General features: G+C 37.0%; 1 protein-coding gene across 1 annotated transcript; it reads left to right on the top strand.

The window, feature by feature from the left end:
- The first annotated feature begins 5518 nt into the window (after positions 1–5518).
- Positions 5519–7159, top strand: LOC144297538 (olfactory receptor 9K2-like). Its single transcript, XM_077871816.1, has one exon. The coding sequence runs from the start codon at positions 5519–5521 to the stop codon at positions 6458–6460; it is 942 nt and encodes a 313-aa protein (XP_077727942.1). The 3' UTR covers positions 6461–7159.
- Positions 7160–16980: the final 9821 nt, after the last annotated feature.

Below are 16980 nucleotides of genomic sequence, written 5' to 3'. Positions count from 1 at the left end.
AGAGAATTCTGGGTCAAATGATTATCTCCCCAGAGACAAAGAGTTCTTCAATGACCGTGGATGATTTGACTGGATCAAGATTATAAGACTCTCCAAGACAGTGTTTGACTTTATTCATTATCTTTTGTTTCTGACAATTAAACATCACAGAGTATTTGTAAATAGGTGACAGTAGGGTTCCTAATGGGTGTAGCCTTCCTGGGCATATGGAGGAGAGGTTCCTCAAAAAAAGGTATTTCAACACTCCCTAAAGAAAACACGCCTCCTTTTTTTTTTTTTTTTGGTGAGCCATCTCTTTCATCTAATGCATCTCAGCAGAAAAGTTTACTTCAATACAATTGTACCATGTAGATAATGTACATAATGCAGTGCTGACTTTTTAGAGAGGGAAGACCTTTATTTTTTTTTTTTTTTTTGAGGGAAGACCTTTAAATCTTGGCAAGTAAAAATGGGACATATTTAGTTATTTTACTTTTTTTTAAATTTTAATTCCAGTGTAGTTAACATACAGTATATATTAGTTTCCGATGTCCCATACAGTTATTCAACAGTTCCATATACTACTTAGTGCTTGTCAAGAAGAATGTACTATTAGTTCCTTTCACCTATTTCACCCATCCCTCTACCCACCACCCCTCTGGTAACCACCTATTTGTTCTCTCTAGTTAACTGTGCTTTTTGGTTTGTCTTTTTCCTCCTCTTTGGTTTGTTTGTTTTGTTTCTTAAATTCCATGTGTAAGTTAAATCATATGTTATTTGTCTTTCTCTGACTGGCTCATTTCACTTAGCATAATACTCCCTACATCTGTCCATGTTGTTGCAAGTGGCAAGACTTCATTCTTTTTTATGGCTGAATAATATTCCATGGTATATAAATACCACATCTTCTTTATCCATTCATCTGTTCATAGACACTTGGGCTACTACCGTAATTTGGCCATTATAAATAATGCTGCAATAAACTTGGGGTGCATGTATCCCTTTGAATTAGTGTTTTTGTATTTTTTTTGGTAAATACCCACTAGTGCAATTATTGGATCATAGAGTAGTTATATTTTTTGAGGAAGCTCCATACTATCTTCTACAGTGACTGTACCAGTTTGCATTCCTGCAACAGTACACAAGGATTTCTTTTTCTCCACATCCTTGCCAACACTTGCTATTTTTTGCGTTTTTTTATTTTAGCCATTCTGTCAAGAGTGAGGTGATTTCTCATTGTGGTTTTGATTTGCATTGCCCTGATGATGAGTGATGTTGAGCATCTTTTTATGTGTCTGTTGGCCATTTGTATGTTCTATTTGGAGAAATGTCTGTCCACATCTTCTGCCCATTTTTAAATTGAATTATTTGGGGTTAATTTTGTTTGTGTGTGTTGAGTTTCATAAGTTCTTTATACTTTGAATATAATCCTTGATTGAATACATCATTTGCAAATATTTTCTCCCATGCAATACCCACTTTTAGTTTTGGTGGTTGTTTCCTTCACTGTGCAGAAGGTTTTTATTTTGATGTATATGAATAGTTTTTTGTTTGTTTGTTTGTTTTTGTTTGCCTTGCCTCAGGAGACATGACTAGAAGGATTTTGCTGTGACCAATATCAGAGAAATAAATACCTGTGTTCTCTTCTAGATTTTATTGGTTTCAAGTCTCACACTTTGGTTCTTAGTCTAGAAAGTGGGAAATACTTAAAAAGTAAAGATTTAAGAAAGTCTTAAAAATCAGCTAATTAATAATCTTAATTTCCTATACAAACCTCTTTTGCTATGTAATATAACATAACCATGGATGTGGCACTAGAGAGCAAAGTTTTGGGGGCCAAATGCTTACTACAGTTCAGTTCTTGTACCAGAGAAGACATCATGTTTGACAGGTTTCCACACAAGCTTCTAGGAAGAGCGGGTAGCAGTGGCAGCGTAATTATTGGATCTCTCTAAATATCCACACGAAAACAGAGAGATATCTAGAGAGAAAAACCAAATCTCATGGACAGTTTTACCACAAATTTAGATGAAAATGCACTACTACAAATCTCCAAGTACAAGAAAGTGAGAACAAACCACTAACAGTCTCAAGACCTGGATGTTATTAGCCACTGTGGAGGACAAAGCAAATCAACAATGGGGTTTCTAAATATACAACTGCAGAGAAAAAAATAAAAATATCCAGCAGATATCCATTAGAAAGTGTGGCAGACCAGTTTGAGAACAGGAGCTGAAACAGGGCGAAGTTCTCCCCATTAGAATGGGTAGTGTATACCAGGGACCTAGACCTACTTATTAGTACTCTTGATTATTGATATTAATTATGAATACACTGGTAACATCATCTGTAATGTATTTTATTCAGTTGGGAGTCATTTAGCAGAGAGTAAGATCTGATGAGAAAATAGGGACAATGAACCCAGACAATACAATACTATGAGCTGTCACGTAAAAGCATCAGTGGATAAATTCTGTGTGACTGAAAAAGGCAAAAATTAAACTGAGGAACGGAAATTATGTAAAATATATTATCTTAATCTTAAAACAAGTTTTTTTTCTAATAAGAATATATGAAAAGAGATCTAGAGTTAAGTCAAGGTGAGTAATAAGAGTAAATATAATCTATTCTTTTTGTCTCTTCTATGTGGGCCTCATGGGATGGACGTGCAGCCTGCCATTGTTATCATCCCATAATTGACTTATTCTTACTTCTCTCTGAGGGACTCCTTTCTACCCAATCCATGCTGTAATTACCTGAAATGCTTGCAGTAGAGCTAACTAAGGGCACCAGGACTCCTCTGCCACGTTCCCCAGGCCATCAGGGACTCCTTTATTCACTGGTGATTTTGTCTTTGCCTTGCTTAAATTCCCATTCGCTGTCATCTGCCTCAGTCCAAGGACTGTGAGAAACCCTAGTGCAGGAGAGGCATGCTCATGCAGGGTGGCTCTACAGCTTCAGGGGCATTTTCTCTTCAGTTTCTACAGAGAAACATTCACTGGGCTGGAGGAGACCTCATTAGATCCCTCTTCCATCCTCTTGTCTCTCCAAAGGTACAAAATTACAGGGGATATTCAGGCAGAAACACTACTAAGGAGACAAAAAGATACCCTGAATTGAAGAAAAGGGTATTATTAATCCACAAGCAGAACCTAAAACAGATTAAAATTGTGTATTTCAAAGCAAGATTTTATGTCTTGTGTGAAATATCAATTTTAAAAAATGTTAGATTTTGGTGTCGTCTTTAATTTTCTTTGTATGATTTTATGAATTTTTTTGCATTTCTAGAATTAAGCACAATAACTTTGGTATCCTTGCATCTACCATTAGAGAATTATCCAAGAAAAGTAAAGAAAGGCATATTCAGGTAAGAGATAAGATAAATTAATGTTTATTTTAGTCAAATAATTAGCCATTCATGAGTATGTCTGTGTGCCTTCATGCATAAAAATTATTTTCTGATTGGTGAAATTTATTTGTTACAAATTATAACAAGAAGTGAGTATGCACCTCAAAAAAAATCATATCCTTTTTCCTGAAGGGCAAATCATGACACACTGGTTATTTCACAATAAAAAGGTAAGCAAAGAAGAAAATGCAATGCACTCATACTCTGGGAAGAAAGTCCTTTCTGACAGTTGCGTATTCCCATATATTGGCTGGCGTACCGTAGGTGATCCGTAGTGTTCAGTGGCTTAATGAATGATTGAATGAATACACATTATTCTCAAAAATGATAATGATCTGGGGTATCCCTGGGTGGTTCAGCGGCTTAGCGCCTGCCTTCAGCCCAGGGCGTGATCCTGGGGACCTGAGATCAAGTCCCACGTCCAGCTCCCTGCATGGAGCCTGCTTCTCCCTTTGCTTTTGTCTCTGCCTCTCTGTCTCTGTGTGTCTTTCATGAATAAATAAATAAAATCTTTAAAAAATTGATAATGATCTCAAAACAATAATTTCCTGTCATGCCAACCGGCTGATATAGTTTCAGACAATATAATTGGTTAATAGCAATGGGAACTGTAAATAAAGCAGAGGAGATTTTCTGCTAAAATACTGCCAGATATCCAGTTGTATGATGTGAATGTGGTAGCTTTGACAAGGCTTCTTACTTTCTCTAAAATCTCTTTTTGTCTCTTCCATTACTTACCTAATATCTGATGTCTGATGCCTGAAACCCTCCCCCCCGTTAAATCTTTATTCCTTTAAACCTAGTTTTACAACAATACTTATAACAATATCCTTACACAAGTTAACATGGACACTTAGTGCTCATCTCAAAAATAGATTTAATTAAGATTATATCAGCGGATTGCAGTTTGTCACGGGAGCAGTGGCGTGAAAAAGAGGTCTAAGGATCCTTTTACTGCACCGTTGCCAGTTTTTTCTTCTTGTGCACTAAAGTGCTAACATTTTTAGGAAAGTTAATATGTGGTGAGGAGGAGGAAGATGGGCTGAGAGCAGTAGGAGCTGAGGGACTAGGGCAGGGGATGAGGAAGAGAGACACATGCCTGAGGGACAATGAGAGCAGAATACTCTGTCATACGTGCCAAACCCAAAAGGAGTACTTTTTAGGTCCTTTGGTGCTTTGAGAAGCCACACTAGCTGTCCCCTCTGTTGGGTGATTTAAATCACAAATGATTTTAAAATCTGAAATACAGAAATAGCTGTCACTGCATTGAAGAAAACAGTTTTGAAAGTTATAGAAAAAATCAGACTATAAAACTCTGTGACAGATTCAAAATAATTGTTTTGAAAATTTTAATGTTTATGGATATCTCTCAAAATAGAGACATTATAAAATAACTTTTCCACATCTATGTCAATACATTGCTTTGAACTTTCTTTTTCCATTTGCACAGACGTTTAAAATCAAATTGTCCCTTTGACAGATTTGTACAGAGACATGTAGAATTCATGGTAGCCTGTCGGAACTTTCTTTGTTGGACAAGGTGATGATGCGTTCTGTTTTTCAAGGTTTTTACTCTGGATACCAAACCAAATCTCTAGGTAACCTAAACTCTGACAGACTATTTAAATATTACCGTCTTTTGGGGTCTAATGCCTATTCATGGCATTTTAAATCAGTCTTTAATTAGAATTGGAAGCATTATCAAGAATAAAATGAATTTGAAATTATAAATTGAAGATGAGATTGAGTACTATTCACCTCTAAAACCTTCAGACATATTAAACTTACCCTGAAAATTGAGTGAAGAGCTAAACAGGTATAAGGGAATGATGCTTTATGCGAAGCTGTCACATGTGCTATAATGGGAAGGGCACTGGATTTGGGGAGTCACATTAGAAAACTATGGGTTAGGTAACTTACAGGTTATGTGCTGATGGGCAATCACAACATGCCCTAGATTTAGCTTCTATAAAGGGTATTCCAAGTCATACCCAACACAGTTGGACAGCAAGGTGCCAATAAGAAATTCCAACTGTCTTCCACAAGAGAAAAAGGATATTTTATGACACCAGGAAGTAGGTGAAAAGTTCAATTTTAACCTTGTCTTGTACCTCTTAGCAGGTTCTTGTCATGAGCGACAAGGGAGCGGGCAACTACTCAGATGTAACTGACTTCACTCTTGTAGGCTTCAGGGTCCGTCCAGAGCTCCACATTCTCCTCTTCCTCCTATTCCTGCTGGTCTATAGCATGGTCCTTTTGGGGAACTTTAGTATGATTGGCATCATTGTGACTGACTCCCAGCTGAACACACCAATGTATTTCTTTCTAGGCAATCTCTCCTTCATTGACCTCTCCTACTCCACTATTATTGCCCCGAAAGCCATGGTCAACTTCCTGTCTGAGAAAAATACTGTCTCCTTTTTGGGGTGTGCTACCCAGCTCTTCTTTTTTACCTTCTTTATTGTAACAGAAGGTTTCATCCTGGCAGTCATGGCCTATGACCGCTTCATCGCCATCTGCAATCCTCTTCTTTATAGTATCCACATGTCAAGACACCTTTGTGCTCAGCTGGTGACTGGCTCCTATCTCTGTGGCTGGGTCAGTTCCATCATCCAAGTCAGCACAACATTCTCAGTGTCTTTCTGTGCTTCCCGAGTCATTGATCACTTCTACTGTGATTCTTACCAAATTGAGAAGATCTCCTGTTCCAATCTCTCTGTAAACAAGATGATATCTCTTTGTTTGGCTGCCTTCATCATTTTGCCTACGATAGTTGTTATTGTCGTGTCTTACATGTACATTGTGACCACAGTCCTGAGGATTCCCTCCAGTGAAGGGAGAAAGAAAGCCTTCTCCACCTGCAGCTCCCATTTGGGAGTGGTAAGTTTGCTGTACGGGACAGTCTCCTTTGTGTATCTCACACCTCCAAGCAATCCTGAACTTCGTAAAGTGGCTTCGGTGTTTTACATATTGGTCACGCCCATGTTAAACCCTCTGATCTACTCTCTAAGAAACAAAGATGTCAAACAAGCATTGGGGAAAATCCTGTGGAAGAAAACCACTTTATATTAATTCCATTTTCTTATGACTTTCCCATTAATGGGCTCATTGATAATTTCATCCTGATTTGCTTTTACCATGGTGTCAAATTTGAGTCAGTGAAGGATCCTTTAAGTTGCCCATCCCACAGATGACTGAATGGTTTTCATGGAAGGAGTAGTAGCAATCCTTCACTCTTTCCTAAGAGCAGTGTTAGACCTTCAGCATCAATGAAATTTGAAGCCTTTCTATTAACACATTATACTCTCCACTCGTTGTAGGTAAACTTTTTGATAGTAAGGGTAGTAGGGAAAGGAGGATTAAATTTTATTATTATTTTCCTTTGGACCTACTTAAATGTTGGGCAGAAAAATTGCTTTGGTAGGATGTTAATCTTAGAATATATAATTTCTTATGATTACAGGAAGTGTCACCCCAAAGCAGGATGATTTCTGAGTTGTAATAAATTTTTTTTTTATAAATCTGTTCACAGGGACCTAATTTGGGGCCCATAATTCTTGATTAGAAATGATGGTGGAAGAGGTTGTTTGTTTTTTATGCTGTCATGAATTTAGCGGAACAAATCATTGTTGTTTATATCTGATTGTATTTATTTTTAATATTGTTCTTTATGATCATATCAAAAAGTTGGAGAAAGACATTTCATATCCAATGTTCTAAAAACTGGGCACCCTAATCTAAAAAGAACATCTTTAGTACTGATGTTCTATCTTGAGGAGACAAAAATTGCATTGAATGCTTCAAATCACATTTGCCAGTTTGTACTGGATAATTTTCTTCTTTGTTAATTGCTGTTCACATGTACGAAGGTTTTATTTAGTTTGTATTTGATATATAATTATATGTGATCATTTTGTTTTCATAATATTTGTTGAATTGGTGTTGTAATTATAATGAAGTTATTTACATTTGGAGAGTAATATCTTTGTTGTCATGTAGCTATCTATAATTTTTAAATTTAGGTTGTGCTTTCAAATGTAAATTGTAGGTAATTCTAATCTCCAAATATGAAAAATCAACAGAAAAGATTTCTGAAAACAAATAAGGATTCACGCCTATGGTGTACCTTTCGTTTGTGTATTATGAGGTAAAAGTGTAATGTTGATGGGAAGATACAGAAGGCGGAAGTGAAGATTCTTGTAAAAGATGTGCTGTTTAACGTGTGTTGCCTACTTCTACAATCTCAAAATATATCAATATAGCAATCAATTCTGAAAAATCCCAATGATCTAATAGAGCACACAATTTGTGAGGTTGGAAAAGGAGGGGAGCAAAATATGCAGCAGGATGGGGAATGGTAGTCAAGTACTCTGGTATATAACCTACTATTAATCAAAATAAGCTTCTCTTTTAACTTCTTACAGAATCAACTTAGAAAAACTCCTTTAGCAAAGACTATTTTGATATTTTTCTTACAGGACAAAGTGTTTTTTGTACCATTCCAAATGTGGTCTAGAATTAAAAAAAATAGATTTTCTTTCCTCAATACCGATGTCTCAAATAAATTATTTCCTATATTTCACCATTTTCTGCACTCCAGCTCCAATCATTCCTCTTAATTTGTTTGAGTGTATAGTAGTCCCCTCCTTATTCATGGTTTCACTTTCCATGGTTTTGGATACCTGTGGTCGATTGTGGTCCAGAAGCAGATGATCCTCCTCCTAACACAGCACCAGAAGATGAGTAATAGCCTAGCATTATTTCCCAATGCCTATGTCATTCACCTCACTTCCTTTCATCCCATGGGCATTTTATCACCTCACATCATTGCAAGAAGAAGGGTGAGTACAGGATAATAAATGGTTAGAGAGAGAGAGAGCACATTTATAAAACTTTTATTACACTATAACCTTTTTTAACTACAAAAAATAACTCTGAGGAGGGGATTTGATAGGATGAGCACTGGGTGTTAATTTATATGCGGGCAAATAGTATTTAAATGTATATATTATATATATACATATATATATATTACAAAAAATGGAATGTTCAAAATGGATTGGTACACCTATAAAATACCTTAAATCCAAAAACTTGATAATACTAAATATTGGTGAGATTGTAGAGCAATAGGAACTCTCATTTATCACTCATGAGGATGGAAAAGAGTATAGCAGACACCCTGGCAGCACCTTATTAATTAAAGTAGACAAATTGTATAAATCAGCATTTGTGCTCCTTGGTATCTACCCAGCTGATTTGAAAACTTGTGTTCACATGAAATTCAAGGGATATTTGGTGGTGGAACTAATCTTAATAGTATTACTGTGGTGGATCCTTGGCACTATGCATCTGTCAGAGCCCGTAGACCTTCAAGACACAAATAATGAATACTCACATATTCACATTTTTAAAACTTAGGAAGTCAGGGGATACATGGAAGAAATGGAGGCTGTGGTCACAGAATCACACTGCATTACAAATATACGACATAATTTTAAGGAAGATACTGAAGAGAAAGCTGCTGGCCTAAGTAACTTTAAAAAACAGCTTTCTGGCTGGAAAATAGAAAAATAAATACACAAGGAACAGCACATAGACACTGCACTCTGGTTGGTAATGTCGTTTCTCAGCGAGAGATAGGGTTACAGTCATGAAGCTTGAGTGGGTACATCCTGGGAGGAACAAGAAAATGCATGGCCAGTGGTGGCCACCGTCACATTTCTCACTGTTGAAATAGGAGGTTACAAACCAGCAAAGGAGACGGCGAGGATGAATCGTGTGATACAGGATTAGAGTTGGGGACATTGGTATGAACTCATCTTTAGCATTGATGCAGAGGAGCAGATGCAGAGATAATGACAGATTTTATGTAAACACACGTGTGTGGGGGTCATTTGTTGAGAGTCTAGAGGCAATGACACCTCAGTAGCAACCAGTACACCTAGCAACGTGATTCTGGTTTCTGATCACATTCTCCAGCCAAAGGAAGCAGGTTGATTGCACAAATGGCTGATGCTAGGGTTGCGCAGGGGACATTCAAGATGATTGTGAAGAATCTTCCAGTGTCAGACAGTAGGGGAGTCCTTAAAACATAAAGAAAAACATTGAGCATTTTGAAAGGACACAGGCATCAAATTGAAAGAGGTCCAATAACCCAAGGTGGAAGCATTTGAGCATAAAATAAAGAACATGGTATTCTATGATAACTCAAAATGTAAGATACATATCAAGTCCACCATACATAATAATTTGAGAAATAAAGAAATCAGAGGAGACAAATTTTCTGTACAGAATAATTCCCAATAATCTATGTAGATACCTTCCAACCTCAAGAGAGTGGGCTTAGCCGCCCGAGTCTGAGATGCCTTAGGTGAAGTGCTGGCAGAGGGTTACGGAAGCTGTGAAGATACTTTGATAATGAAGGAACCTGGAAAACACTACCTTGGCCCGATGACCACAGTTTATGTCATCCTGTTGCATCCTGTTGATAGTATGAATTTGCTGGTATGGGGTGACAAAAAGGCCCCTTTTTCTCTGTGATTTTTCTTCTCAGAACCCACACTCCATTTAAGGACTTTATCCCTTGAGTTTCTTTGGTTTCTACCCAATTATACAGCTGCTTCTCTAGTCTTTTGATCCACTCAGTTTAGGGGGATAAAAGCATCAAAGGAAGCCAAATGGAAGGACATTCTGTCAAATATTTGATCAGGGTTCCTCAAAACATAAGGTCATCCAAACAAGACCATTGTGAGGAAATTGTCTGAGTCAAGAGATGCCTGGGAGAGATGAGAATTAATGCTGTATCCTGGATAGAATCCTGGAAGAGCAGAAGGACATGTAGAGGAAAAAATGTCTGTGAAATCTGAATTAAGTGTGGAGTTTAGTTAGTGGTAATATCCCATCCTCGCTTCCTTGGTTGTGGCAAATATTCCATAGGGATGCAGGGTGCTAACAATGTAGGAAGCTTGACAACGGATATGTAGTAGTGCTCTGTACTCTCTTTGTTGTTTTTTTCTGTAAATATAGAACTACCATAAAAGAAAAAGTTTATTTCAATAATGAGGGGCTCCTGTCTGGCTAAGTCAGTAGGCATGCAACTTGTGATTTGGGGGTTGTGAGTTCAAGCCCCAAATTCAGAATAGAGCTTATGGATTAGATAGAGAGATGATAGATAGATAAATGTAATAAACATATCCTTAGGAAGGGGAAATTAACACCAGGCATATTAGATTAAAAAAATATCAGTACAGCCCTCTACTTTGAGAGCCAACCCCAACATGCCTCTTCTGAAGCATGTATTTCTGCTTCTGACACCCAGCAATCAATCTCGGGACTGTCAAAATCAAAAACAAAATAAAAACCCTCCAACTCTTTCTTAAAAAGAGAAAAATATTATGCACTTCCTGCATTCAGAACGAAGTCAGAATTTTTGGATGATATCTACATGTTTCTGTAATTGCATTAGGCTCCTACCTTGACATATTAGCGTCTGTGGAATAGATGGTAAATTTAACTGCCATTTACAGATACGGTGAATAGAAGGAAAAATGAAGAGGAAAGAAGATATATGGCACAACAAATAATGAAAATTAGTAATTTTAAAAAAGATTTTATGTAGCTGAGAGAGAGAGAGAGAGAGAGAGAGCGCATGAATGGGGGGAAGGGCAGAGGGAGAGGGAGAAGCAGACTCCCCGCTGAGCAGGAAGCCTGACCTGGGGCTGGATCCCAGGACCCTGGGTCATGACCTGAACCTAATGCAGATGCTTATAGTTTTCCAGAGTTGGAACGATAGATTCAGTTTTCTAAGGAAGACCTGAAATGGTGATATTTAAACTTTCTCCATTCCTCATTTTAATTTTCATAATTAAAATTTTTTATTGGGATCCCTGGGTGACTCAGCGGATTAGCACCTGCCTTCGGCCCAAGGCCTGATCCTGGAGTCCCGGAACTGAGTCCCAGGTCGGGCTTCCTGCATGGAGCCTACTTCTCCCTCTGCCTACGTCTGTGCCCCTCTCTCTCTCTCTGTCTCTCATGAATAAATAAATAAAATCTTTAAAAAACTTTTTTATTACTTGAAAATTACTACAAGATTCATCCTTTTTCCCTATTTTTTTTTTACTACTACATACACTAGCTATGCAAGTTTGAAGGCTCTCTCCCCCAAGTTAAATCCCATACGAGGTGGAAGCTTCATATCGATGATTCTGAACCAAATGAGCAGATGAGGTCGGATCCTACTATAAAGCTGAAGAACTTAATCAATATTTGTGCTTTGGGAAAAGCTTATTATATGTCTTCATGGGAGTCTGACTTCAGATATTTTCAGGAAAAACAGGTAGAATTTTTTTATTACTTTTGAATCCGTTACAGTCGTGTCATAGAAAATGAATGATAAAAAATAGTGTAACTAAAAGATAAAATTAATAAATAGTTAATAATTAAATTTGAAACCTGTCTCTGGGGGCATATGGTGGCTCCATCAGTCAAGCAGCCGACTTTTGTTTTCTGCTCAGGTCACGGCCTTGGGGTCATAATATTGAGCCCCACATTGGGCTCTGCACTTGGCATGGGGTCTGCTTAGGGTCTTTCCCTCTTCCTCTCCTTCCCCCTCTGCTCCTCACTCCACTCATGTGTGCCGTCTCTATTAAATAAATAATTAAATAAATAATCTTTAAAAACCTGTCTCTGATTATGTTACATAACTTCACTTCAAAGAAAAAATATTTATACAGATATTCGGAAACATTCTTTTAATGCAGACTCAATCTATAGTAGACATCAAGCAATCCAAGTTTTTCTTATAATGTCGTGACTTCTCTCAGCTTCTTAGGAGCATTCCCAGCATCACCAGCAGCGCTTAATGTGCATTCCATGCACATATTTATTCGGGGTTTATGGTACTGCACCAAAAACGATGAGAACTACTCAAGAACTGCAAGATTTCACTTTTTTGGGTGATAAGCAATTTCCAGGATAGACGAACAACTCCCACTGAGATATTAGGGTCCCATGGCCTTTTAAGCAGTTACAACTGGAGCTCAACACAATAGCAACAGGAGGTGGCAAGGAACGTTATCAGAGCCCAGTATGACGTACAGTGATATAGAGTATGATCCACAGTTCATCTTACACAATTGGGATTTAATACTGCATCATTACATCTGCTTACATTCCCCTCCATTTTAAGTGGTGCCACTATAGTCTGCAAGTGTTTGTGTAAGTTTTGGTAAATTTTAACATTTTTAAAATGTTCTTATATAAATTCCAAGTTAATATGTAGTGTAATATTAGTTCCAGGTGTACAGTATAGTGTTTCAACACTTCCATACCTCACCCGGTGCTCATCACAACAAATACACTCCTTAATCTCCTATTTAATCACTTATTTAATCCATTCTCTACCCATCTCCATTCTAACTCAGTCAGAGAAAGACAAATACCAAATGATTTCACTCCTGTGGACAAAACAAATGAGCAAAGGGAAAAATTTTAACTTTTTACAGTATATTTGTGTATCTTTAACAATAGTAAATGATAGAATAGTGTCTACATATATTATATGCATTCATGACGTACCTAATGTTTTCTTTTTTTATATATTTATAAGCTACAGTATTTCTACATTATTGCAAATTATTGCAATTCTCCAAAATAATTTTCAATGTGTTTTTTTAAAAAAATCTGCATGTAAATGGAATTGTTCAGTTGAAACCCATGCTATCAAGGGTCAGCTGTATTCGTTTGGGGTACTTTACTGGTTTGCATAGTGCCCATCAAAAATTCATGTCCATTGGAAACCGATAGATAAACCTCATGTAGAAATGGGATATTTGCAGGTGTTATTAAAGAGCAGAGTACACTACCAATAAGCATCTTTGGCATAAGGATTATTTTGAGCTGGATACTTTAGAAATGGCAGAAAACTCAGTAGAGTTCATCTTTCGTAAGACATTGACATTTATAAGGGAAATCTAGATTAGCGATGGTGTCTCTGTACCTCTCTGTACCAGGAAGTGGAGGATGACCAGAGCTCTACAAAAATTTTATCAAAGGAGAAGGTAGCAACTTCAGTCTGCATCACAACCATACCCTCTGCACTGTGCTTCTCCTTATAACTTCCTATAACTGGGTCCTCCCCATCCCACATCTTCCTATGACAGTAGCTGAAGAAGTTTTCTAAGATAGTGAGGTAGTGGCCTTGGGCCATTTTGGGGAGTTACTCAGACTTCCTGGATCTCTTCCATGTACACAGGAGGTATACATGTTATTAAACTTCTTTTTCTTTTGAGGGCGCCTCTTGTGACTCAGGAGGTTAAACATCCCACCCTTGATTTCACCTCAGGTCATGATCTCAGGGTCTTGAGATCCAGCTGCATGTGGGGCTATAGCTGCATGCTGGGCATGGAGCCAGCTTGAGGTTCTCTCTCTCTCCCTGTCTCTGTGACCCTCCCTTCTGATCCCCGCATGCGTGCACACGAGCTTTTTAAAAAGCAACAACAACATAAACCCAAAAAACTTGTTTGTTTTTCTCTTGTTAATCTGTCTTTTATTATAGAAGACGGTCTCACTCAAAAAACCCAGAAAAGTAGAGGGAAAATTTTCTTTCCTTCTCTACATAATCAAATTAGGATGATGTCGGATACATTAAACCAATTTTTCCTGCATCTATGTTAAATAACAGGTGCACTGTAATGTATTATTTTAACTAATATTTTGGCCTACACACAAACATCAGATAAATAGAATTGCAAAAATGTTTGTAATGAAACATGAATATGTTTATGGCACCTTATTCAAATTATAGAGTTTTATCAGGAATAGATTAATACACTGTTAATTTAAAATAGCTGCTCTGTTTTAACAGTCTCCCTCTGCGACTCTGCATTAGGTTGTCATGTACCTTGAGAAACTTCATGACTCCCCCCCAAAAAACAGTAAAAATATCTCAAAATCTTTGTTCAGATAGTATCTATCATTTTCAGGTCATTAAATAATCCTAAATTTCATTTAATCTAATCTATTTATATGTCTTATGTAATTCCCTGATTAAGTAGCAACTAAATATAAGTCTCAAATAATGAATGTAAAAGGGTATAATACGTGTCATTTCAGATCAATGCAGTGAGAAATAAGATGATACAGATGGGAAGGGTGGGATATTGCTTCAGTTGGACATGAAATAAAGAATCTGCAATTTCAAAAATAAATCTCACATTTTTCTGCAAGTGAAAATCATGCAAAAAAATTGTCTTTATCATCTCTGTATTCTCAGAACCTGAGTTTGAACCCAACACATAACACGCACCTAAAAAGTAGTTAATATGGGACACGTGGGTGGCTTAGTGATTGAGCATCTGCCCTCAACTCAGGTCATAATCCCAGGATCCTTGGGGACCTTGGGAGAACCTCCACACAGGAAGCCTGCTTCTCCCTCTGCCTCTGTCTCTGCCTCTCTTTGTGTCTCTCATGAATAAAAAATAAAATCTTTTTTTAAGAAATATAAAAAATAAAGTGTACTTATTGAAGAAAATAAAATTTTTAAAAAATAAAGCAATTATTTTATGAATAATGGTAATAATTCTAATCATGATCAAGATTACTATATCATCATTCAGTAGAAAAATGTGAAACCATAAAGACAAGCCTCACATCTCTTATGGTGTAGAATGATGGAGACCTCAGCCTCAGTCTATATCATCATGGTGAATTCTTAATATTTTCCCTAAGATTGGAGAAACACCCACTGATCACAACTTGGTCTGTTGCCCTCAGAAATTGCTAACCCCTATTACCCCGTTACTAAGTTTCTTCTTGTGAATTTACAAAATATTAGAAAAGTGTAAATGCTTCTAGGAGAACTTGGGTGGCCAGTAGTTGAGCATCTGCCTTCAGCCCAGGTCATGACCCCGGGTCCTGGATCGAGTCCCACTGGGTCCCCACAGGGAGCCTGCTTCTCCCTCTGCCTGTATCTCTGCCTCTCTCTGTGTCTCCCATGAACGAATAAGTAAAATCCCAAAAGAAAAAGTTTAAATGATTCTATATATTTTTCTGTTCTAATTTCAGGCCAATCTCACCTAAGTATTCTATTCTAAACTGTGTACTACTTTGGGCCATAGTTTAGTGCCCGTGTCCTGAGAACACCAGTCACCATAGTACCTTCTGTTTATTCATTCATCTAATCCCCCTGAGTCCATTGTGAATGGAGCAGATAAAATTAGGCCTAGCCTGAATAACAGCACTAAGATCACATCATTCTGTCCACTAAGCTTGGAAAGACAATATGTTAGCCTTGTTTCAACTATAGCTTATTTCATTTTAAGTATCAATATAATACTTTTTATAAATGACGGCAGCTAGGTTATGCTAGACCTCAGATCCTTAGAGAAATTTGGGCTGATGGACAGTAATGGGCTAATACCCCTTTTATAAGCACAATAGAGGAGCTCTTGGAATAATTTTTTATGATCAATATTTTGGGTATTTGGTTAGAAACATAAAATGACAGAAGAGAAACAGATTGCAAAGGCTTTTGAAAAATCCTAAGCGATAATGTTTAAATAAATCAAGGAAACAACATTGACTAAACCAGGCATATTTACCATAAAAGTAAGTATGTCCTTAACAGTATCTTAGAGCAATATATTTTTTTGCTTTTATACTATATGTTTATGCTTTATATAAATATACACAATTGTGCACAATGCTAAACATGAATAAAACTGAACCACACAATTTATATGGAATATACAAATGAAGAAAAGATTTAAACTACTTCAATCTTTTTGACATTTCTGTTTTTAGACACAGATATTTTGTGATTGATAGAACCACATATTCATGATGTTTTGTTTTCATCTAGATATGCTTAGATACCTTTTAATAGTCATGTAAATATCAATTTCAGGACACAAACTGAATTATTTTTGTGCAAGATTCCAAACAATTTAATTCATATATCTTAACACTGAATAGATATTCTTTATACTTTCATTTGACACGGTGTGACTTTATACTTAGTAAAGGTTAGCTTCCATCATGTAAAGGCAGAAGCCAAAAAGATCCTTATCTGATAGCCACAAAGAGGTAGACACAGATGATGGAAACTAAGAATCATTCCTGTGGCACTGAGGAAGGTGAAAGATTTTAGTAAGTTCATTAACATCTTAAATTAATTGGCTAATCCTCAGAAAATATCATTCCTTATGAAAGCTGTGAAACTGCTGAAGGATAGAGAAAACAACGGAGACATTTCAGCCTGTCCAGGCTTTCTGGATAAAGTATGTTTAAAATGAGTGAAATGAGTCAATGGGAGAAGGACAAACATTATATGTTCTCATTCATTTGGGGAATATAAATAATAGTGAAAGGGAATAGAAGGGAAGGGAGAAGAAATGGGTAGGAAATATCAGAAAGGGAGACAGAACATAAAGACTCCTAATGAACTAGGGGTGGTGGAAGGGGAGGAAGGCAGGGGGTGGGGGTGAATGGGTGACCGGCACTGAGGGGGGCACTGGACGGGATGAGCACTGGGTGTTATTCTGTATGTTGGCAAATTGAACACCAATAAAAAATAAATTTATTATTTAAAA

Source organism: Canis aureus, chromosome 25 (genome assembly GCF_053574225.1).
Source record: "Canis aureus isolate CA01 chromosome 25, VMU_Caureus_v.1.0, whole genome shotgun sequence".
NCBI classification, from domain to species: Eukaryota; Metazoa; Chordata; class Mammalia; order Carnivora; family Canidae; genus Canis; species Canis aureus.
The sequence above is the reverse complement of the archived record's forward strand: the minus strand, read 5'-3'. Positions and strand labels throughout refer to the sequence as shown.

What these genes read in the sequence shown, in the direction of transcription:
- LOC144297538 (XM_077871816.1), top strand. Translation starts at nt 5,519, where the DNA reads ATGAGCGACAAGGGAGCGGGCAACTACTCAGATGTAACTGACTTCACT.